Source organism: Ranitomeya variabilis, chromosome 4, assembly GCF_051348905.1.
Source record: "Ranitomeya variabilis isolate aRanVar5 chromosome 4, aRanVar5.hap1, whole genome shotgun sequence".
Taxonomy (NCBI): Eukaryota; Metazoa; Chordata; class Amphibia; order Anura; family Dendrobatidae; genus Ranitomeya; species Ranitomeya variabilis.
In genome coordinates this window covers 378912115-378935469 of record NC_135235.1, presented here as the reverse complement: position 1 = coordinate 378935469, position 23355 = coordinate 378912115, and the positions used below count along the sequence as shown (strand labels likewise).

At 44.4% G+C, this 23355-nt stretch overlaps 1 protein-coding gene across 1 annotated transcript in view; it reads right to left on the bottom strand.

The window, feature by feature from the left end:
- Positions 1–23355, bottom strand: part of KAT6B (lysine acetyltransferase 6B) — a 318128-nt gene that overhangs the window by 198392 nt on the left and 96381 nt on the right. Inside the window, exons 3-5 of the mRNA XM_077250789.1 lie at positions 22980–23088; positions 7859–7974; positions 2002–2083 (exon numbers count right to left, since the gene is read on the bottom strand). Coding sequence (XP_077106904.1) covers positions 2002–2083; positions 7859–7974; positions 22980–23088 — 307 coding nt within the window. The remainder of the gene's footprint in view (positions 1–2001; positions 2084–7858; positions 7975–22979; positions 23089–23355) is intronic.

Genomic DNA, 23355 nt, shown 5'->3' with positions numbered 1-23355 from the left:
GGTTCAAAGATGTTTTGTGGTTGCTTTGCTGCCTCTGGCACTGGGTTCCTTGACTGTGTGTGTACAAGGCATCATGAAATCTGATTATCAAAGGATTTTGGGTCTCAATGTTATGCCTAGTGTCAGAAAGCTGGGTTTGCGTCCTAGATCATGGGTCTTCCAGCAGGATAATGACCCCAAACATATTTCAAGCACCCAGAAATGGATGGAAAACAATGTGCTGGAAAGTTCTGAAGTGGTCAGCAATGACTCCAGATCTAAATCTCACTGAACACCAGTGGAGAGATCTTAAAACTGCTGTTGGGATAAGGCAACCTTCAAATATGTGAGACCTGGAGCAGTTTGCAAATGAAGAGTGGTGCGAAATTCCAGTTGAGATGTGTAGGCTTGCTGATGCTTATAGAAAGTGATTTATTGCAGTTATTCATTCCAAAGGGTGTGCAAACAAATATTAAGTTGAGTGTGCCAACATTTTCATATGGTCCATTTTTGATGTTTTGAGTGAAATTATGTCCAATTTGCCCTTTTTACTCTGCTTTTTTGTGTGTTGTTTCAATACACCCAAAGGAAATAAACATGTTGTAACAATTCTACCCACTTGGGATCAATTTGAGATATCACAGGAACTGTTTCTATTTAAAGGGAACATGTCACCCCCAAAATCGTAGGTTCTGTAATGCTGCAGATAAGCCCCCATGTATCCTGAAAGATGAGAAAAAGAGGTTAGATTATACTCACCCAGGGGCGTTCCCTGCTGCGGTCCGGGGCATCCCATCTTCATAGGATGACGTCCTCTTCTTGCCTTCACGCTCTGGCGCAGGCGTACTTTGTCTGTCCTGTTGAGGGCAGAGCAAAGTACTGCAGTGCGCAGGTGCCGGGCCTCTCTGACCTTTCCTGGCATCTGCGCACTGCAGTACTTTGCTCTGCCCTCAACAGGACAGACAAAGTACACCTGCGCTGGAGCTGCGGCGTGAAGACAAGAAGAGGACGTCATCGTAAGAAGATCGGAGGCCCCGGAGCGGACCGCAGCGGGACCGCCTCTGGGTGAGTATAATCTAACCTCTTTTTCTCATCTTTCAGGATACATCGGGGGCTTATCTACAGCATTACAGAATGCTGTAGATAAGCCCCTGATGCTGGTGGGCTTAGCTCACCTTCCATTTTGGGGGTGAAAGGTTCCCTTTAAAGAACAGCTAGTTTATTTCAGTCCTCATAAACCACATCACTGGAAAACTTAAATACAGCCTTTATCCGGCACAAAGTAAAAGATGAAGTAACAAGTCTATACAGTAGTGCTGGTTAGCCCACCTGGCTTAAGAGTCCAGTTTCTTAGCAAAGGCACTCAATCCAGTACATCTGCTCACCTCCATACACACAGACAGGTGTGAGACCAACAGGTGTCATTTTACACAATAAACCATAGTCAGGGATGGAAATACAGTGAGCAGCTGTCTCTCCCAAATTTTCAGCAGCTTGCAATCAACCTGTCATCGCCGATTAACCCCTTTTAGTTCTATATGTACTAAAACATTACTCCAGGTTTATTTCCCATCCAATAGGTGTCCTACAGCCACCTTAAGATGTGTATAACATAACATGTAATTGCAATCATTTTCTTGGAGAAATACTTCATTTCCTGGAACAACTTGAAGCCTACCAACACTTTCGGCCATGACTGTACATACAAATGCAAAAGTCAGTTATGACAAGATTAAAAAAAAGTGCTGACATACCTAAAGTGGCCCAGCCGAAGTCTGCCACAACTGTAATTAAAGAGCCTTTTAAAACAGTTTGCTATTGAATACGTGTAACAGAGGTTTAAGCCGCACACAATGATTGAGTTTTCTCATACTTTATAACACATGTGAAAATTGGTCACAATTTTAATTGGATTCTGCCTGTAACATTTTCTGTACATTATTTTTTACAAAGGCTCAATACATCCTCAATAGGCATTTAGGTAATACTTTCCAGATTTGGAAGTTTTGGTATATACACTACCTTTTGGCATTCGTGCCAGTGGTGGGTCACAGCACTCCATATGAAATCCTCTATCACAAGAATCACAAAAAAGCATATTATCCTGAAAGACAAAAAAGTAATCTAAAAACTATTTCTATGGAGGGATTGGAGCATTTAACAATACTGTAAATTTTAGACAGTGTAAACCAATCTAGACCATCTTAAAATTTATCACAGTGGTTCAAGCTGTTTATTACATTTTGTGCATCTTTAGACAGTCTAGTGTCAGTAGACACCACCCAATAGTTGGCTTACTGTGTGCCACAAATCTGCTTGCAAATATTAGCGAGTGGTGGCACATTTTAGGCCACACTCCACTCACACTTAGCCAGGGGTGGGGGATCTTTTTTCTCTGTCAAGCTCGATTTGGCGATTTCCATCAGTCACAGACTGTACAAAATTATCAACCTGAAAATGATCCTGCTACATTTGTTCAACGAATTAAATAACTCGCCCCTAATGATGGCTGAAACTGCTTCTATTTGGTGCGGCTGTGATATTAGGTGGTATGGATCAAAGTTGCTACTCATAACTGTTTTTCTAGCTTTGCGTTGTTCTGGAGCCCAGTTGACTCTTTGTGATAGATTTTGCAAAGAACTCGCAGCAGTAAGATGTTCTGAACACACGTGTATTGCACTGCATGTATTCTCATTGTGGGAAATTCTTAACTGCTCGCATTACATTTACAGAACTAAAGCAGTGGGAAATTTGCTGTATACACAGCAAATAGGAGATACTGGGAAAGGTGCATGTACACTACATAGGATACCTTGAAACTGATGTATATACATCACATAGGAGACATGGTGACTGCTGTATATAAATCACATAGGAGATACTGAACGCTGTTTATACATCACATAGGATACACTGGGTTTGAGCATAAATATCACATAGTAAACATTGGAGCTGGAGCATAAACATCATATAGTAAACACTGGAGCTGGAGTATAAACATCACATAGGAGACGCTGGAGCATAAACATCACATAGGAGACACAGGAGCTGGAGCATAAACATCACATAGGAGACACAGGAGCTGGGGTACACTGCTCAAAAAAATAAAGGGAACACTTAAACAACAGAATATAACTCCAAGTAAATCAAACTTCTGTGAAATCAAACTGTCCACTTAAGAAGTAACACTGCTTGACAATCAATTTCACATGCTGTTGTGTAAATAGAATAGACAATAGATGGAAATTATTGGCAATTATCAAGACACACTCAATAAAGGAGTGGTTCTGCAGGTGGGGACCACAAACCACATCTCAGTACCAATGCTTTCTGGCTGATGTTTTGGTCACTTTTGAATGTTTGTTGTGCTTTCACACTCGTAATAGCATGAGACGGAATCTACAACCCACACAAGTGGCTCAGGTAGTGCAGCTCATCCAGGATGGCACATCAATGCAGCTGTAGCAAGAAGGTTTGCTGTGTCTGTCAGCATAGTGTCCAGAGGCTGGAGGCGCTACCAGAGACAGGCCAGTACACCAGGAGACGTGGAGGGAGCTATAGGAGGGCAACAACCCAGCAGCAAGACCACTCAGCCTTTGTGCAAGGAGGAACAGGAGGAGCACTGCCAGAGCCCTGCAAAATGACCTCCAGCAGGCCACAAATGTGCATGTGTCTGCACAAACTGTTAGAAACCGACTCCATGAAGATGGTCCAAGTGCCCGACGTTCACAGATGGGGGTTGTGCTCACAGCCCAACACCGTGCAGGATGCTTGACATTTGCCACAGAACACCAGGATTGGCAAATTCACCACTGGCGCCCTGTGTTCTTCACAGTTGAAAGCAGGTTCACATTGAGCACATGTGACAGACATGACAGAGTCTGGAGACGCCATGGAGAGTGATCTGCTGCCTGCAACATCCTTCAGCATGAGTAGCTTTGGCAGTGTGTCAGTAATGGTGTGGGGTGGCATTTCTTTGGAGGACCGCACAGCCCTCCATGTGCTCGCCAGAGGTAGCCTGACTGCCATTAGGTACCGAGATGAGATCCTCAGACCCCTTGTGAGACCATATGCTGGTGCGGTTGGCCCTGGGTTCCTCCTAATGCAGGACAATGCCAGACCTCATGTGGCTGGAGTGTGTCAGCAGTTCCTGCAAGATGAAAGCATTGAAGCAATGGACTGGCCCGCCCGTTCCCCACACCTGAATCCAATTGAACACATCTGGGACATCATGTCGCGCACCATCCACCAACGTTACGTTGCACCACAGACTGTCCAGGAGTTGGCCGACGCTTTAGTCCAGGTCTGGGAGGAAATCCCTCAGGAGATCATCCGCCGCATTAGGAGCATGCCCTGGCATTGGAGGGAGGTCATACAGGCACGTGGAGGCCACACACACTACTGAGCATCATTTCCTTGTCTTGAGGCATTTCCACTGAAGTTGGATCAGCCTGTAACTTCATTTTCCACTTTGATTTTGAGCATCACTCCAACTCCAGACCTCCGTGGGATATTAGTTGTGATTTATGTTGATCATTTTTAGGTTTTATTGTTCTCAACACATTCCACTATGTAATGAATAAAGATTTACAACTGGAATATTTCATTCAGTGATATCTAGGATGTGGGATTTTAGCGTTCCCTTTATTTTTTGGAGCAGTGTATATACATCACATAGGAGACACTGATTCTGGTGTACTGTATGTACAACACATAGGAAACACAGAGACTGTGCATATACAGTGTCTTGCGAAAGTATTCGGCCCCCAGGAACTTTTCAACCTTTTCCCACATATCATGCTTCAAGCATAAAGATACCAAATTTAAATTTTTGGTGAAGAATCAACAACAAGTGGAACACAATTGTGAAGTTGAACGAAATTTATTGGTTATTTTAAATTTTTGTGGAAAATCAAAAACTGAAAAGTGGGGCATGCAATATTATTCGACCCCTTTACTTTCAGTGCAGCAAACTCACTCCAGAAGTTCATTGTGGATCTCTGAATGATCCAATGTTGTCCTAAATGCCTAATGATGATAAATATAATCCACCTGTGTGTAATCAAGTCTCCGTATGAATGCACCTGCTCTGTGATAGTCTCAGGGTTCTGTTTGAAGCACAGAGAGCATCATCAAGACCAAGGAACACAACAGGCAGGTCTGTGATACTGTTGTGGAGGAGTTTAAAGCTGGATTTGGATACAAAATGATTTCCAAAACTTTAAACATCCCAAGGATCACTGTGCAAGCGATCATATTGAAATGGAAGGAGTATCATACCACTGCAAATCTACCAAGGCCCGGCCGTCCCTCTAAACTTTCATCTCAAACAAGGAGATGACTGATCAGAGATGCAGAGAAAGAGGCCCATGATCACTCTGGATGAACTGCAGAGATCTACAGCTGAGGTGGGACAGTCTGTCCATAGGACAACAGTCGTACACTGCACAAATCTGGCCTTTATGGATGAGTGGAAAGAAGAAAGCAATTTTTCAAAGATATCCATAAAAAGTGTTGTTTAAAGTTTGCAACAAGCCACCTGGGAGACACAGCAATCATGTGGAAGAGGGTGCTCTGGTCAGATGAAACCAAAATCGAACTTTTTGGCAAAAATGCCAAACAATATGTTTGGCGTAAAGGTAACACAGCTCATCACCCTGAACACACCATCCCCACTGTCAAACATGGTGGTGGCAGCATCATGGTTTGGGCCTGCTTTTCTTCAGCAGGGATGAGGAAGATGGTTAAAATTGATGGGAAGATGGATGGAGCCAAATACAGGACCATTTTTGAAGAAAACCTGTTGGAGTCTGCAAAAGACCGGAGACTGGGACGGAGATTTGTCTTCCAACAAGACAACGATCCCAAACAAAGCAAAATCTACAATGGAATGATTCACAAATAAACGTATCCAGGTGTTAGAATGGCCAAGTCAAAGTCCAGACCTCAATCCAATCGAGAATCTGTGGAAAGAGCTGAAAACTGCTGTTCACAAACGATCTCCATCAAACCTCACTGAGCTCGAGCTGTTTGCCAAGGAAGAATGGGCAAGAATTTCAGTCTCTTGATGTACAAAACTGATAGAGACATACCCAAGTGACTTGCAGCTGTAATTGCAGCAAAAGGTGGCGCAACAAAGTATTAAGTTAAACGGGCCAAATAATATTTCACGCCCCACTTTTCAGTTTTTGATTTTCCACAAAAATTTTAAATAACCAATAAATTTTGTTCAACTTCACAATTGTGTTCCACTTGTTGATTCTTCATCAAAAATTTACAATTGGTATCTTTATGTTTGAAGCATGATATGTGGGAAAAGGTTGAAAAGTTCCAGGGGCCGAATACTTTCGCAAAGCACTGTAAATCACAACACCTGCCTTCTTAACAGGAACGGATGGGAGAGCAGAATGTGCTAACACCACACACAAAGAAGGTCCTGACGCTGGCAGTGCCCAATTTCAGAATTTAATCCTTAATTGAACATGCCACAGTGCTCAGCAGTGAACACTGCATGTGAATGATCACAGAGTAAAGAGAAATTAAAGAGAACCATGCCATGTATACTTGTCTCTGAAACACTTAAAGCGAACCGGTCACCCCCAAAATCGATGGTGAGGTAATCTCACCGGCATCAGGGGCATTCTGTAATGCTGTAGATAAGCCGCCGATGTTACCTGAAAGAGGAGAAAAAGACGTTAGATTATACTCACCCGGGGCGGTCCCGCTCCGATGGGCGTCTCAGGTCCGGTACAGAGCCTCCCATGTTCATTCCATGACGTCGTCTTCTGGTCTTCATGCCGCTGCTCTGGCGCAGGCGTACTTTGTCTGCCCTGTTGAGGGCAGAGCAAAGTACTGCAGTGCGCAGGCGCCGGTAAGGTCAGAGATGCCCGGCGCCTGCGCACTGCAGCACTTTGCTCTGCCCTCAACAGGACAGACAAAGTATGCCTGCGCCGGAGCCGCGGAGACCAGAAGAGGACGTCATGGAATGAAGACAGGAGGCGCCGGAGCGGACCAGAGATGCCCATTTGACCGGACCGAAGCGGGAACGCCCCTGGGTGAGTATATTATAACCTCTTTTTCTCCTCTTTCAGGAAAGATCGGGGGCTTATTTACAGCATTACAGAATGCTGTAGATAAGCCCCTGATGACGGTGAGCTTACCTCACCATCGATTTTGGGGGTGACAGGTTCCCTTTAATAGCTGCCGTGGACAAACAGTGACTGAGAAGCCTCTGCCTGTGTGTGTTTATAGGGGGAGGTTTGTCAGTCACTGTTAATGGGTGGTGAGAAGCTGCCAGGAAAAATGTCTGCACAACTAGTCAATAGTGCGGCTGGGTCCCTGACAGCTATTAAAAATATGCTTTTCTTTGAAAAGCCACAGCGTTTCAGAGACAAATATACATGGCTGGGATACTATAGCCAGTGGCTGATGCATACTGCCCATGGCTTGCGCAGTATGTATCAGTTGACAGGTTCCCTTTAAAAGAAATGGTGGCATGCAAAAAATGGCTGCCACCTAAAGCACAGATGTGCCTGGGAATCTGACTGACAAAAAATCAGATTGATACAAAAGTACTCCAAGCCATCATTACCACTATGAGGAATGGCATAAATGATGGTGCTGGGCAATATGGCAGCTACTGTGCAGTAACATGATTACGTAAGTTAGTGGTGAGACGGCCAAGGATCTGTCTAGTCAACTGATAAGATAATAATGCTTGATGCAGAAAGTTCTACCCCAATGCCCTGTGTTGGCATGAAAGTCCTTGGTGTGCCAACCATCTATCATAGACAAAGGCAATCCAATGAGCTAACAAAAGTTATAAGTTGTAACAAAACATTACAATAAATTAGGATATTATGGAGGGGAATAGACTCACAGCATTTTTCCCCTGAATCCTACAGGCACTGCAGGTTTTGCATTCAATACACTGCCACCTCAAAGCTTTGACATTGGATGTGAGCTCCGGGCAGAACTTTAGACATGATGGATGACCTGTAGGACAAGAACACAGTTAATGTTACAAACTACAGACAAGTCCACAAGAAAGACGTGCAGCCTGTGGTTACCTAGAAGAAGGTTCATAAGACAAGAGAAAGACTCAACACACAATTGTACAATTCCCAAGAGACATTACCATTGTCACGTATAAAGAGCAGACTGGGACGGTCCCGCGCTGCGATAGGTACAGGGTGCTGCATGGTGGGCCAGCTGCTATACTCGTGGTATAGAAATGACACTCACATGTGCTCCTCTCATTTCTGGGGTAAACATTTAAGCATTTATACATATCAAAGTGACTCTTTTTTTAGAGCTACAAAATGTCATCCATAGAGGGACATGGGACATACCATACACAGCTATGTAACCAAGACAAAGTACGTACATAACACCTCTATAGGTACGGAGCTGTTCCCCCCAGGGAAAATAACTGTACACACAGACCCTATAGACTCTGCCCAGGAAGCATGCTGCACCATGTGTACAAGCACACTAAGGGCAGAGCTCCTTGGGGATGTGCAGTATATATGTAAGCACAAGACTCTCTTAGATCGGGTTCTGTACTAAACAGTACAAATACATAAAATGCCCCTAATTATCGCTATGGAAACCAGTACAATATGCACGTACCAGCTGCAATCACAAAAGCACGTTCCATTTCCAACAACAGAACATGCTCGGCAGTTAGGATGCAATTTGTTTTCTAATAGTTCTTGAAACAACCAGGATTGGATGTTACGGAGAAGAATTAAAGGGGTTGCCTAAGTTCAGGTCCACCAAGTTCAACCGTTCTCCACCAATTATACAGTTAGGTTTGGTCACATAATTATCTGTAACCCACAATGTTTTGTCTGCTAAGGAAATCCTCCAGCCCTTTTTAAATGCTGTTATGGTGTCTACCATTACTACCTCCTGTGACAGGATATTCCACAGTCTGACTGCTCTCACTGTAAAGACCCCTTTCCTGTTTAGCTGCCAGAATCGCCTTTCTTCCACCTATGAGTGTCCAATGGTCCTTAGCATGGTCCTTGGAAGGAATGAGTGATGTACATAAAACATACATGCATAAAAAAGAAGAGATCTCCCCAGAGACATTTTTTATCTAAGCTAGACAAGGCCAACTTTTCCAACCTTTCATCATGAGAGGCCTTCCATCCCTTGTAATAATCTAGATGCCCGCCTTTGACATCATCATCAATCATCTGAAGGAGTTCGTTATCAATCATCTCAGACCAGGAGACTTTCAGTACATAACACCCATACCACATATAAATCAAGAGTTACATATAATTTAGCACTGTATGATTTATAAAATTCCTATAACAAAGTCTAGAATGTGTTTGATTTCACCTTATTTAACTAGCTCATTAATAACGCCAAAAGTAAAAATGTAATATGCACAAGTTATGATATTGGAAATACAAAATGTTATGGAAGCTGCAATGGGTAAAGAGCAAATGTTATAGCGGGGTTAAGCAGTCCTGAAGGGGACACTCATAGGGTCTCTTGTAGGACCCTGCTAACTCAAGACAGACGCATAGTGTATACATCTAATGGAAATTGGGTGATGTGTGCAGTAGGAGAAAACGTCTCCAATATTAGAGGCCCAGGGGATGAAGCTACATAGGGAGACGTCCATGCACTCAAGTAATCCACTTTCCTACCAAATCTCTTCTGTATTATGTCACCCGGTAATAGATACATAGAGGGCCAGGCCTGCTGGTAATGCGAGCAGGCAGACAGAAGTGATTAGTGCCTTCTCCTACATGACTAGAAAGAGAGCAGTCACTTATTCTGAAGAGGCTTCTAAACACGGCACATTACATGGGACATGGCAGGAGCTAATTACAGATGATGTGATCTTAATGAGGCAGAGCGAGGATCAGCTGCTAATGGGGAGGGAGGCTGATCCATGTAAGTCCTGGAGATTTTTCTCTCTGAGGAGAGGACGGTAGGCGCACAAGCTGTGGATCCTACACCACATATACATTAACGCCTAACGCACCGAAAGTAAGAAAGTATTTGATCGGTTTATATATTAGCAGGAATGCAATTCATTTCCTTGAGCCCAGGGAACCGAAAATCAGAAAATGACCTCATAACCTAACCCCATCAGCATCCAGGCAATTACAGTGCTGTTTGTAGCTAATCTATGGCCCTGATTCAGAAAAGCTTTTACACCAGAATTATTTTGTAAAAAGCTTTGAAGTATCAAAATAATAATAACAAAAAGCTGTGCAATAACTAATTGCAAACATACAGAGCTGTCAGCTGTACTGCCTCTTTTCTCCACACTGACTGCCTAGCATCTGAAGAGCTATGAAAGGACTGCAGCTGCAGATGTGTTTGTAATTAGACAAAGGTCAGCTCTGCTTAAGGCCGGGCTCACACATGTGAGAAATACGGCCGAGTCTGAATGTATTGCTATGCGGCCGCACGCTCAGCTCCTGAGTGACGGCGGCAATGCCGGTTAACATGCGAGACTCGGCCGTATTTCTCGCATGTGTGATCCCGACCTAGCAGTATTAGTTGTAGCCACACTCAGCTCTGCCGTGAGATCAGGAGAGCAACCATTATATGTCTCACAGTGGTAAAACCCCTTTTTATTGAGAATAATCTATGTAGGCGTAGTCTAGTGCAGATCAGTATCTGGCCCATAGCCCTGAACAGCTCATTTACCCATAAGAAAAACATGGAAAAAAACATTTCCCTGGAATAAAACATCAGATAGCTGATATCAAGTCATCATTTACTCAGCTTCCTATGACCTACATGTGCATGACAGGGTGGCAAACACTGCTTCTGATTGGCGGTAAAAATCAAATGACAGCATGAGCCCGCAGCAGTGAGCAGAGGTTAAAGTTTACCTCCGGTCACTGGCGTTGGCTGATGGGACTACTGCTCCCATCAGCATACACCTGCTGCAGCTAATGATAGCGAAAGCAGGGGGCTGCTGATGGGCGTATTCATCATCCGGCTCCTGCAGTCTAAAGAAAAAATACAGTAATAATAATAAAAAAACAGCCCACACCAGTAACTAGAGGTAAACCTTATACCTCCGATCACAGCAGTGTGCTAACGCTATTATTTGACAGCGTCAGAAACGCGGCTGTCTGAATGGCGGCAATGATTTTACCGCCGGTCAGGAGCGGTGTTTGCTGCGCTGTTATGAACATGACAGCATGTCAAACATCCGGTATCCGGTGGGCTAAAGTCGAACAATAACACAGACTTTCTGGTGAAGTCAGTGTTCGGTGTCCAAACCGAACAGTAGGTGTTCGGTGTCCAAACCGAACAGTAGGTGTTCGGTATGGATGCTGAACTTTACTGTTTGGGCTCGCCCATCTCTATTAGTGAGATAACTGCAGAGAAATTACCTCTACATAATAGGAAATGTCATCCCACTATGAGAATCAGTGACCAGAGGGAAAACGGGAATATTTATACAGTTTAAAAATATAAATAGTGACATGCAAAATTGACCATGAAAGGGAATCTGTTAGCAGGTTTCTGCTATCTAATCTGACAGCAGCATGAGGTAGGGACAGAGAACCGGATTCCAATGATGTGTAAGGTGACATTAAGCCGGCTTAGTAATGGAGACACGTCAATAAGATACCTACCATTACTAATCCTATAGATGTTAAAGGGTTAATAAAACATACACACATGCAGAATAAAGTATTTTAATGAAATAAACCACCACACAGTTTTGGCCATATTTTTATTATACGCACAATCCATGCGATGCCCTCGTCTCCTGGAAAAAAAGAAAAATAATAAACCAACAGGATACTCCCTGAGTCCGACGTAGTCCATTTAATAACGCATGTCCCACGACGAGTCCAGCTCTACTACATCTGGATGCCTGACATCCAGACATAGCAGAGCTTGTAGATGACCTCCGGAGATAACCCTCCAGCGATCACCGACACTGCAGTGTTCTCACAATCAGCTAACTGTGAGAACCAGACTAGTGACCGGAGATAACTCCCAGTCACGTGCACGGAAGTTCTCGCGGTAAGACAAGTTATCAGGAGAACTTAGCTTACCGCGAGAAGCGCAGTGGACACGGGACTTCCGGTGGCGGGACAGGTAAGATCGCATGTAAATTAGGAAACATGCGTAGTAAGCTGCCTTTTCGCAGTTACTACGCATGTGACTAATCATTAGATTTACCGCATCTAATGATTATCTATGGGAAATTTACGGTGCGGCGACTTTCTGAAAAGACGCGCCGCATGTCCGTTTAGGTGGGTCTGCCGCATGCGTGTTTTAACGCATAGTGGAGACAGGATTTCATGAAATCCCCTCCACTATGCTGTAACATCTGGACGCTGCATGTTTGACGCTGCGGCTCTACACAGCGTCAAACACGCAGCGTTTCCTAACCGTGGAAACACGCACTAATGGTGTTTCCAGTAGTCCATCATGACAGCACCACCAGGAGGTTGTCCTTCATATCCCTGATAGGGACAGGAACACAGAAGAGGTTAAATAGCCCCTCCACACCTCCACCCTTCAGTGATTTTTCCAAGTACCACACCAGGATGGATGCAACGCTATTTTATTGAACTTCAGCTCTACACATGTTCATATCACATATCAGACAGGAAATCCAAGGGAGGGTATACAAGGGGTGATGCCATGATGGACGCCTGGAAACAGCATTACTGGTAGGATTAATTCCTACTTTCCAGGATGTCCCTCCTGACAGCACCTCCAGCAATACCAAATAACTCCTATTAGGGCGGGATCACTGCTTGGAGCAGTTTCCTCCCAAAGGCAGCATGTTGGTTTGACAGAACGTCCAACTTAGGCCCCTTTCACACATCAGTTTTTTGCCATCAGCGGCAATACGTTGAATTTAAAAAAAAAACGGATCTGGCGACTGATACCGCCAGATCCGTTTTTATTCTCATAGACTTGTATTAGCGACAGATTGTGACGGATGGCCTCGCGTTTCATCAGTCGTTCGCAGGATCCATCGATAAATATTTGTCCGGCAGCTGGAGACAACGGACAAGGCAACGTTTTTTTGTATACATAAAAAAAATCCGTTGCCGTCCGTTAAAATGGAAGCCTATGGCACCGGATATGTCAAATGACGGAATCCGGTGGCGGATTCCGTTTTTTCTTTTAAACTGAGCATGTTCCGATCCAATTACCAGATCCACTAGTCGGAGCAGTCTAAAAAACAGATCCATCGCATCAGTTTTGCACAATCGGCGACGGATCCGTTGAGCCAACGGATTGTGACTGACGGCAAAAAAACTGATGTGTGAAAGGGGCCTTATAATGCCTGCAAAAGGTATTTGACTTAGGCCAAGTTGCAGCCCTGCATATCTGGTCCATAGAAGGGCCAGAGCTTTCTGCCAATGAAGCCGAGATTGCTTTCAGCGAGTGAGATTTGAGGCTTTCCGGTGGGGACTTTCCCGCCGAGACATATGCTGTGGTAATAGCTGACTTTATCCATCTAGCTACAGTAGCTTTGGACGCCTTCTTCCCTCTGTTTCTTCTGGCCATCTGAATGAAGAGATTAGAGTCCACTCTCCAGCTCTCTGTGATCTTTAAGTAATGAAGAACTGTCATCTTTACACTCAATGAGTGAAGAGAGCGCTCCTTCTCATTGCTATGGTTTTGGCAAAAAGTTGGCAATACAGTTTCCTGATTTCTATGGAAGTCTGAAACAACTTTGGGAAGGAAGGTGGGATCCAGTCTTAAGATGAAACAGTCCTCTTGAATCTTCAAGTATGGGTCCCTTATAGAGAGGGCCTGAATATCGCCAATTCGTCTTGCCGATGTTATTGCTACTAAAAAGAGGGCCTTGAAAGTTACCAATCTTAGGTGTGCCTGGTCTAGAGGTGCGTATGGTTCTCTGCATAGTCTGTTCAAAACCAGGTTGAGATCCCAGGGAGGTACTAAGCTACGTATTGTGGGCCTGAGACGTTGAGTGGCCTTAACAAATCTCGCTACCCAGGGGTGATTGGTAACGGAAAGTCTAAAAAGTAACTCAGGGCTGAAATTTGCACTTTTAACGTACTAGGCCTTAAACCTTTATCAAAGCCAGACAGAAGGAAGTCCAGGATCCGAGGAATATCTGGGTCCTGAGAGATGGATACTGGAACTGTACTCTGGGAGCAGAGCTTCTTCCAGACTTTCTGATATATTGCTGAAGTCACCGGCTTCCTGCTCTTTTGGATGGTAGCAATGACCGGTTCTGCCAGGCCTTCTGACCTCAGGATCTCTTTCTCAGGATCCAAGCTGACAGTTGTAACGTTTCCGGGTTTTGATGGACTATAGGGCCCTGAATTAAGAGGTCCGGTCTTGTTGGTAGATGGACTGGCTCTTCCAAAGACATCCACTTCAATATGGAGAACCTCAAGCTCCTCTTGGGCCAGTATGGTACTATTAGGATTACTGATGCCTGGCTCTCTTGGATCTTCCTCAAGACTCTCGGTATTAGAGCCAGCAGTGGGAATGCGTAAGCGAGCCCCATATTCCAGCTCTGTGCCAAAAAGTCTATAGCTGTCGGGCTGTCTCCTCGATTTTAATAGAAAATGTTTCTGTTTTTGTACTTTCACTTGAGGCAGAGATCTATTTCCGGTGTGCCCCAGCGTTGGGTCAGCTGGATAAAGACCTCCTGGTTTAGGGACCATTCTGTGGGTTGCATCTTCTCCCTGCTTAGAAAGTCTGGCACCTGATATTCCAAGCCTTTCAGGTGTACTGCCGTGATTGACTTAACTGTGCGTTCCGCCCAGTATTGCGTCTGACAGGTCCTGTAAGTGATGGTGCCTTGGCCCTCCCTGATGTAGTAGGAAGGCTACTGTTGTCGAGTTGTCTGTGAAGATTCGGACGTGTCGATCTTTTAATTCTTTCTGATATCTCTTTAGTGCTTCCCAGACTGCTCTGAGCTCTCTGTAGTTGGATGACTTGTTGCGTATTGATGCGGGCCAAGCTCCTTCGGAGGTAACTTTCCCTCATGTGAGTCCCCCAGCCTTTGAGGCTTGCGTCCGTAGTGATGTTTACACACGGAAACGTTCTCCAGGGTCTTCCTTTCTCGAGGTTTGTTGTTGTGGTCCACCATGACAGTGACCTTTTTGCTTCTTTGGATAATCACATCCTGTTGTCCAGTGATGTCTCTCTCCCGTCCCATGCTGAAAGGACCTCTGTTGTGAATTCCGTTCTCGGGCTCCCTCCTGTGGTCATGAGTGGTATTGTGTGAGTTCTGTTCTTGGGCTCCCTCTGGTGGCCTTTAGTGCTTACTGCAAGTCTGTAGCTGGAATCCAGCTGCCTCGTTTTCTGCTAGTCTGGCCTCTATTTAACTCCACCTGGACCTTCACTTTTTGCCTGCTGTCGTTGTTCTCAGTACTGGTTCTGATCTCTCTGGACTTTCCTTGTTACCTGTCTCCTCCAGAGAAGCTAAGTCTTGCTAGTTTATGTTTGCTCATTATTTCCTTGAAAATGTTTCTCTGTATATGATGAGTTCTGTCCAGCTTGTTTATATGTAATATTTTCGCTTGCTGGAAGTTCTGGGGTGCAGAGTTGCGCCCCTCACATCGTGAGTCGGTGTGGGGGTTCTTGTAATCTCTGCGTGGATTATTTTTGATAGCATTTTATACTGACCGCACAGATCCCTTGCTGTCTTCTTACTATTTAGTGTTAGCGGGCCTCATTTGCTAAAAACCTGTTTTCATTTCTACATTTGTGTTTTCCCCTTAACTCACCGTTATTATTTGTGGGGGGCTGTCTAAAACTTTGGGGTGATTTCTCTGAGGCAAGTGAGGCTTGCTTTCTCTCTAGGGGTAGCTAGTTTCTCAGGCTGTGACGAGGCGTCTAGGATTTTAGGTAACGCTCCACGGCTGCCTATAGTGTGTATTGATAGAATCAGGGTTGCGGTCAGTATAGCTCCCACATCCCCAGAGCTTGTCCTAAGGATTTCTGTTACTTAGCAGGTTAGTTTGCGATCCTTGCCACCAGGATCATAACAGACCTCCTGCTGTAAGTGTCTCGAATGGTACTGGCTCCATTGGACACTGGGAATACATGAAGTCATCAGACCCAGGACTCTCATGGCTTTCCTTATGGAGATGTATTTTCGTTTTTGTATCATCTGAATCTCCTTTCTGATTGATTGTTGTTTGTGCTGCGGGAGGTATTAGTTTTCTTGTGTTGAATCTAGGAAAACTCCGAGAAACAGCTTCTTCGTTTCTGGTCTGAAATCTTTTTAGATTTATTAGCCACCCTAGCCTCTCCAGGACTGACACGGTAGTCATCAAATATTCTTCCATCTGTTGTGGGGAGTCCGCTATGAGCAGGATGTCATCCAAGTAAGGAACTATCAGAACTTCCCTTTCTCTTAGGAAGGCCATGAGTTTGGTGAGGATTCGGGGGCAGAAGAGAGACCGAATGGTAGGCACCTGAATTGAAAATGTTGTATTCCGTTTTGGTCTTTTATAGCAAACCTGAGGTATTGCTCATGAGAGGCGTGGATAGGCACATGGTAGCAGGCACTTTTTAAATCTAATGAGCTCATTACTGAGCCCTTCTGGATTAATGGTATAACGGATTTGAGAGACTCCATTTTGAATTGCTTGTAGGCAACCCACTGGTTTACTGGTTTGAGATTTATTATTGTACGATATTCCCCTCCTGGTTTCTTAATAGAAAATAGACTTGAATAATGTCCCCTGAAACTGAGAGAGTGGGGAACCTGGACTATGGCCTTTAATTGTAGAAGGTCCTGTATGTCTCTCAGGAGTCTTTGATGAACTGTCGGGGACTGGGTTTGAGTCATGCAAAATCTCCAGGGGGAAACTGGCTGAATCCTATTCTGTATTGCTGCTCCACTGTGTTTAGAATCCATGGATTCCAGGTGATTTTTTGCCAGTTTTCCAGGAAAAGTTGGGAGTCTCCCACCAACCCTTCTGACAACATTGCCTGATGGATCTTGGCCTTTGATCCTGGAAGCAACTTCTACCCTTACCGCCTTTAAGGTAACTCCACCTCCCAGTTTTCTCTTTCCCTTTAAAGCCCTGCCTGGGATGGTAGCGAGTCCTCCGAAAGGACGGCATTTTCTTTGGATTTTCTTCAGAGAAGACTTTCTTTTAATCCGATTCTTTTTCAAGTAATTCGTCCAGTATACATGTAGGCTGGAGAAAGGTATTGAACAAAGCTTGTTCTTTGATTGGGTATCCCCTGACCATGACCTAAGCCACAAGGCTCGGCTTGCTGCATTGGATAGTGCATTGTTTCTTGCAGCAAAAAGGACCGATTCCGCCGAGGTGTCTGCCATAAAATTGGTCGCCATTTTCAATAGTGGTAACGACTCCAGAATTTCCTCTCTATGAGTTTTAATCGTAATACGGTCTTCTAATTCCTCGACCCACAGACTCATTGATCTGGCCACAGAGGTAGCCGCTATATCAGCCTTCATAATGGCCGACGATGACTCCCAGACCTTTTTGAGTAGATCCTCTGATCTCTTGTACATTGGGTCCTTAAGGCCGGATGAATCCTCGAAAGGTATGGCGGTCTTCTTTGAAACTCTAGCCACTGGTATATCCACCTTCGGCACAGATTCCCATACTTTGGTTTCCTCTGGATCAAATGGAAGGCGGTACTTAAAGTCTCTTGGGACTACGAGCTTTTTGCCGACGCCTTCCCATTCCTCCAAAATCATCGCCGTTATGCTATTCCTGCGAGCTCTAAGTCCGCCAAACATCTAGTCTTGGATTGTAAGAGGTTCTGTGGCGTCTTCCACCTTCATAGTGCTTCTGACAGCTTGCAGGACCTCCGAGCTCGGATTCTCCTCCCATCTAGGTCTCTTAGGACGGGGGATTGTGCTGGTACTAGCGTTGACACTGTAGTCTGCACTTCTTCTCTGATCATGGATCTTATGCAGTCCAGAAAAGAGGTCTGTTCCTCTTTCAATAGCCCCGACATACACTACTCTCATAGCTCTTTAAAGGTGTCCTTTGGGGAGTCTGGTCGAGCATAGGGGGAATCTGTTAGCCTTCCATTTAGTTACTGAAGCTGAACGCTTAGGCGCTTCTTTATCCTGAAATAGATATATAAAGAAGGTCCTGTAGCTCTGAATCCGGCTACTATGTTCCACTCACATGGTCCGGGGCAAGCTCTGAGGACTGGACGTCACGACGGTTAGCACTCTCCATTTCTACTATGTCAATTGTGCTGTCAGCTGTCCGTCTTTAAGTAATCTGTCTTACCCGGCTTCAAGACATCTGATACGTCCTCCTGATGATCCTGGGGGAACGACCCCCGGCCGTACTGGGCACGCTCCCGGTGGAACGCACGCGAAAATCCACGTGCTCCAGACTCCTGTCTGAAGATCCGCCTCCCCGAGCCTACCCGGCATGATGACCAGCCCGGGCTGTGCACCTCCCGGCCATCGGCATTACCGTGGAGGATCTGAAGGGCGACACTGGCCAGAAACTCCGCCCCAAAAGTCGTTACCGGCGCGCCCCCTTTTGACGCAGTGCGCCGAAAGTTCCAGGATCAAACACCGGCTGCGGCGGCCAGAATACCAGGTATCTGCCCAGAGCCCCCCCCTGGAGGGATGCGGCAGAAGAAGGAAGCACCCAGCTCGACCTGCGCTGAGGGACCTCCCTCTGTATCAGCGCTATTACAGAGCCCTTTCTTGGACCGAACCTCTGCCGCCCAGAGCCCTCTAGAGAGGGATGAAGTTGTTCCTGGGAGCCCTGCTCGACCGGGTTCTGACATCAGTGATCTTCAGATAAGTAATCTTCGCACCTCTGCACTCCTCTGCATCTGTCCCTGATAGAGACAGGAAAAACACTGAAGGGTAGTGGTGTGGAGGGGCTATTTAACCTCTTCTGTGTTCCTGTCCCTATCAAAGATAAGAAGGACCACCTCCTGGTGGTCCTATCAGGAGGGACGTCCTAGAAAAAAAGCAATTTGAAAATGGCGCCTGCGCAATAGCAGCTATCGGTGTGTATAGATTCGATGCACACACACTGATAACAAGGAAACAGGTCACAGGTGAGCATGTTACCTTTAGTAGCCATTCAAACCCATTTGTGTCAACTGTGCCTGATATCAGGTCAAAATCACCAGGGTATGTGAACTTTTGATCAGGGTCATTTGGATGTTTTGGATTGTTATTTAGATTTAACCCCTTAACGACCACCTTTTAACGGTGGTAGTTAAGAGTACTTAAACCACAGCACCGTTAAAAAAAAGTCCGAATAGAGATTTAATTTCTCTCTACTCCGATGTAATCGTACATCAGAGGAGAGAGAAATGGGGTCCTCCGATGCTTACCGGTGTCCCTGGGTCCTCCTGCTTCCCCCCACGGCCGCTGGTGTCTTCTTCCGGTAAGAAAATAGTGGGCGTATTCGCAGTGTACCAGCCGAAATCTGACGGCCGGCACCCAGCAGCAACAGGAGATTTTTTTCCTATTGGTTCATTTTGATCACTGTGATAGGGTCTATCACCGTGATCAAAATAAAAAAAGTAAATGAACCCTCCCTTTTTCACCCCCTTAAGATAGGAAAAAATAATGAAATAAAAAATATATATTTATTTCTATTTATCCATTAGGGTTACAGTTGGGCTAAAGTTAGTTGGGCTAAAGTTAGGGTTAGGGTTGGGGCTAAAGTTAGGGTTGGGGGCTAGAGTTGGGGTTAGGGTTTGGATTACGTTTACGGTTGGGATTAGGGTTAGGATTGGGTTTAGGGTTATGGTTAGGGCTGTGATTAGAGTTGGAGTTAGAATTGGGGGGTTTCCACTGTTTAGGCACATCAGGGGCTCTCCAAACACGACATGGCGTCCGATCTCAATTCTGCGTTGAAAAAGTCCTTCCCTTCTGAGCTCTGCCGTGCGCCCAAACAATGGTTCACCCCACATATGGGGTATTGGCATGCTCAGGACAAATTGGACAACAACTCTTGCTGTCCAATGTCTCCTGTAACCCTTGTGAAAATAAAAATTTGGGGGCTAAAAAATCCTTTTTGTGGAAAACAAAAATATTTTTTATTTTCACGGCTCTGCGTTATAAACTTTAGTGAAACACTTGGGGGTTCAAAGTTCTCACAACACATCTAGATAAGTTCCTTGGGGGGTCTAGTTTTCAAAATGGGGTCTTTTGTATGGAGTTTCCACTGTTTAGACACATCAGGGGCTCTACAAACGCAACATGACGCCCGCAGACCATTCCATCAAAGTCTGCATTCCAAAACATTACTACTTCCCTTCTGAGCCCCGACGTGTGCCCAAACAGTAGTTTTCTTCCATATATGGGGTACCAGCGTACTCAGGACAAAGTCTGCATTCCAAAACGCCGCTCCTTCCCTTCCGAGCTCTGCCATGTGCCCAAACAGTGGGTCCCCCACATATGAGGTATCAGCGTATTCAGGACAAATTGCACAACAAATTTTGGGGTCCACTTTCTCCTGCTACCCTTGCGAAAATAAAAAATTGTGGGCTAAAAGATCATTTTTGTAGGAAAAAAATATATAATTTTCACGGTTCTACATTATAAACTTTAATGAAAGAATTGGTTCAAAGTGCTCACCACACATCTAGATAAGTTCCTTGGGTGGTCTAGTTTCCAAAATGGGGTCACTTGTGGGGGGTTTCCACTGTTTTGGCACATTAGGGGCTCTCCAAATGCGACATGGCATTCGATCTCAATTCTGCGTTGATAAAGTAAAACGGTGCTCCTTCCCTTCTGAGCTCTGCCATGCGCCCAAACAGTGGTTTACCCCCACATATGGGGTATCGGCGTATTCAGGACAAATTGCACAACAACGTTGGGGGTCTAATTTCTCAGGTGATCCTTGTGAAAATAAAGAAAATGGGGGCTAAAAAATCATTTTTGTAAAAAAAAATAATGATTTTTTATTCTCACGGCTCTATTATAAATTTAGTGAAACACTTGCTGCAGATGGTGTCACTGTGCATCGGTCAACTATACAACGCACTGTGTTTTTTTGCCGCCATGCATAACACCTTTTTGTATGATCAAACAACTCAATCTTGGTTTCATCAGTCCACAGGACCTTCTTCCAAAAAGAAATTGGCTTCTCCAAATGTGCTTTTGCATACCTGAGCCGACTGTTTGTGGCGTGCTTGCAGAAACGGCTTCTTTCGCATCACTCTCTCATACAGCTTCTCCTTGTGCAAAGTGCGTTGTATAGTTGACCGATGCACAGTGACACCATCTGCAGCAAGTTGATGCTGCAGATCTCTGGAGGTGGCCTGAGGATTGTCCTTGACTGATCTCACCATTCTTCTTCTCTGCCTTTCTGATGTTTTTCTTGGCCTGCCACTTCTGGCCTTAACAAGAACTGTACCTGTGTTCTTCCTATTCCTTACTATGTTCCTCACAGTGGAAATTGACAGGTTAAACCTCTGAGACAGCTTTTTGTATCCTTCCCCTGAACAACTATGTTGAATAATCTTTGTTTTCAGATCATTTGACAGTTGTTTTGAGGAGCCCATGATGGCACTTTTCGGAGGAGATTCAAACAGGAGAATAACTTGCAAGTGGCCACTTTAAGTAGCTTTTCTCATGATTGCATACACCTAGCTATGAAGTTCAAAGCTCAATGAGGTTACAAAACTAAAAAAAGTGCTTTAGTAAGTCAGTAAAAAGTAGGTAGGAGTATTTAAAACAAGAAAATGATAAGGGTGCCCATACTTATGCACCTGTCAAATTTTGTTTGAATGCAGATTGCACATTTTCTGTTAGTACAATAAACCTCATTTCAAGGCAGAAACATTACTGTGTCCAACAGTTATTAGATATATGAAACTGAAATAGCTGTTGCAAAAAAAAAACAATTTTTATAAAACATTAAGCTTAAGATTAATAGGGGTGCCCAAACTTTTTCATATGACTGTACACCCCTTAAAGTGACTTCAAATGTGACGTGGTCCCAAAAAAAAAAAAAATGGTGTTGTAAAAATGAGAAATCGCTGGTCAACTTTTAACCCTTATAACTTACTAACAAAAAAAAATTTGTTTCCAAAATTGTGTTGATGTAAAGTAGACATGTGGGAAATGTTATTTATTAAGACTTTTTTTTGTGACACATGTAAAAATTTTTGCCATATTTCCGCTTTTTTCATAAATAAACTCAAGTCATATCGAAGAAATTTTACCACTAACATGAAGTACAATATGTCACGAAAAAACAGTCCAGCGTTCGAGAGATATAACCTCTTAAAGTGACAGTGGTCAGAATTGTAAAAATTGGCCTGGCCATTAATCTGCAAATTGGCTCCGTCGCTAAGGGGTTAAAAAGAGAAAACACAGTAGTTTGACAATAAATGGCTTCACCCAACCACTAACCATGAATGGAGAAAAAGTTTTGATGTTATCATTCATATTCTCTGAAAAAAAAAGGCCAAGGAAGCAAAAATTCTGCCGGAGTATGTAAATTTTTGAGAACAACTGTATAGTGACCGAGAGCTGTTAATCAGTGCTGTGGGAGGGGTTGGACCAAGAGGCAGGAGGACAAGTGGTCCTGTAGTGATAATCTCCTGCAGATTAAACACTGATTGTATGGAACAAGCAAGTGACACAGCAGTGTAATCAGGGTTTCTGCTCCTACCTTGCTCTCAGATTCACTTTAAAACAAAGAAACAGAAAAAGCTATTCAATCAATAAAGCAATAAGCTGTTCCTATAAGATTTGGTCTCACCAGAAAATGTCCTAAGTCTGGCAACTGCACACTTGCCTGAAATCTTCAGCAAAATCTACACGTGTTACATGGAAGTACGTTTAAAAAAGCAAGTCACCTGGGTGGGAAAAAATCTAGCCCCAGCCTGGGGTTTGCTCCCTCTATTTCATTCATCTATCGTCCTGCTACAACAGAGCACTGATGGAGGAGCCCATGAGGATGAGGATGGCCTGCTGCTGTGACTATATAAGGTGAACATATCCAACCAATTTTGTATGATAATTGTAAATTGATTGGATTTAATATTTGCGATCTAAATTGTCTACTTACCGCTGCTACCACAGTCGGCACATGAGATGAGCTCTTCTGGCTTTTTCTCTCGATTGGATTCCTTTGTCCCAAGACAAAAACTACAAATGGGAATCGGATCTGCACAAGGCTGTAAAAAAAGAAAGACATAGCAATACTGAGTACAAATATATACAGTACAAGCAGTCACCATCAGTCAGTGAGAATAGAAACATTTAACCCTTCCCAACACAGCCATTTTTCATCTTGCGCTTGTGTTTCCTCCCCTTTTTCCATTGACACAGCTATATGAGGGTCGGTGTTTCGCAGGACGAGCTGCACCATTCATTTCACCATTCAATGCACTAGAAAACTGGAAACATTTCCAAGAGCTGTGCAATTGCGAACTGTGAATTAG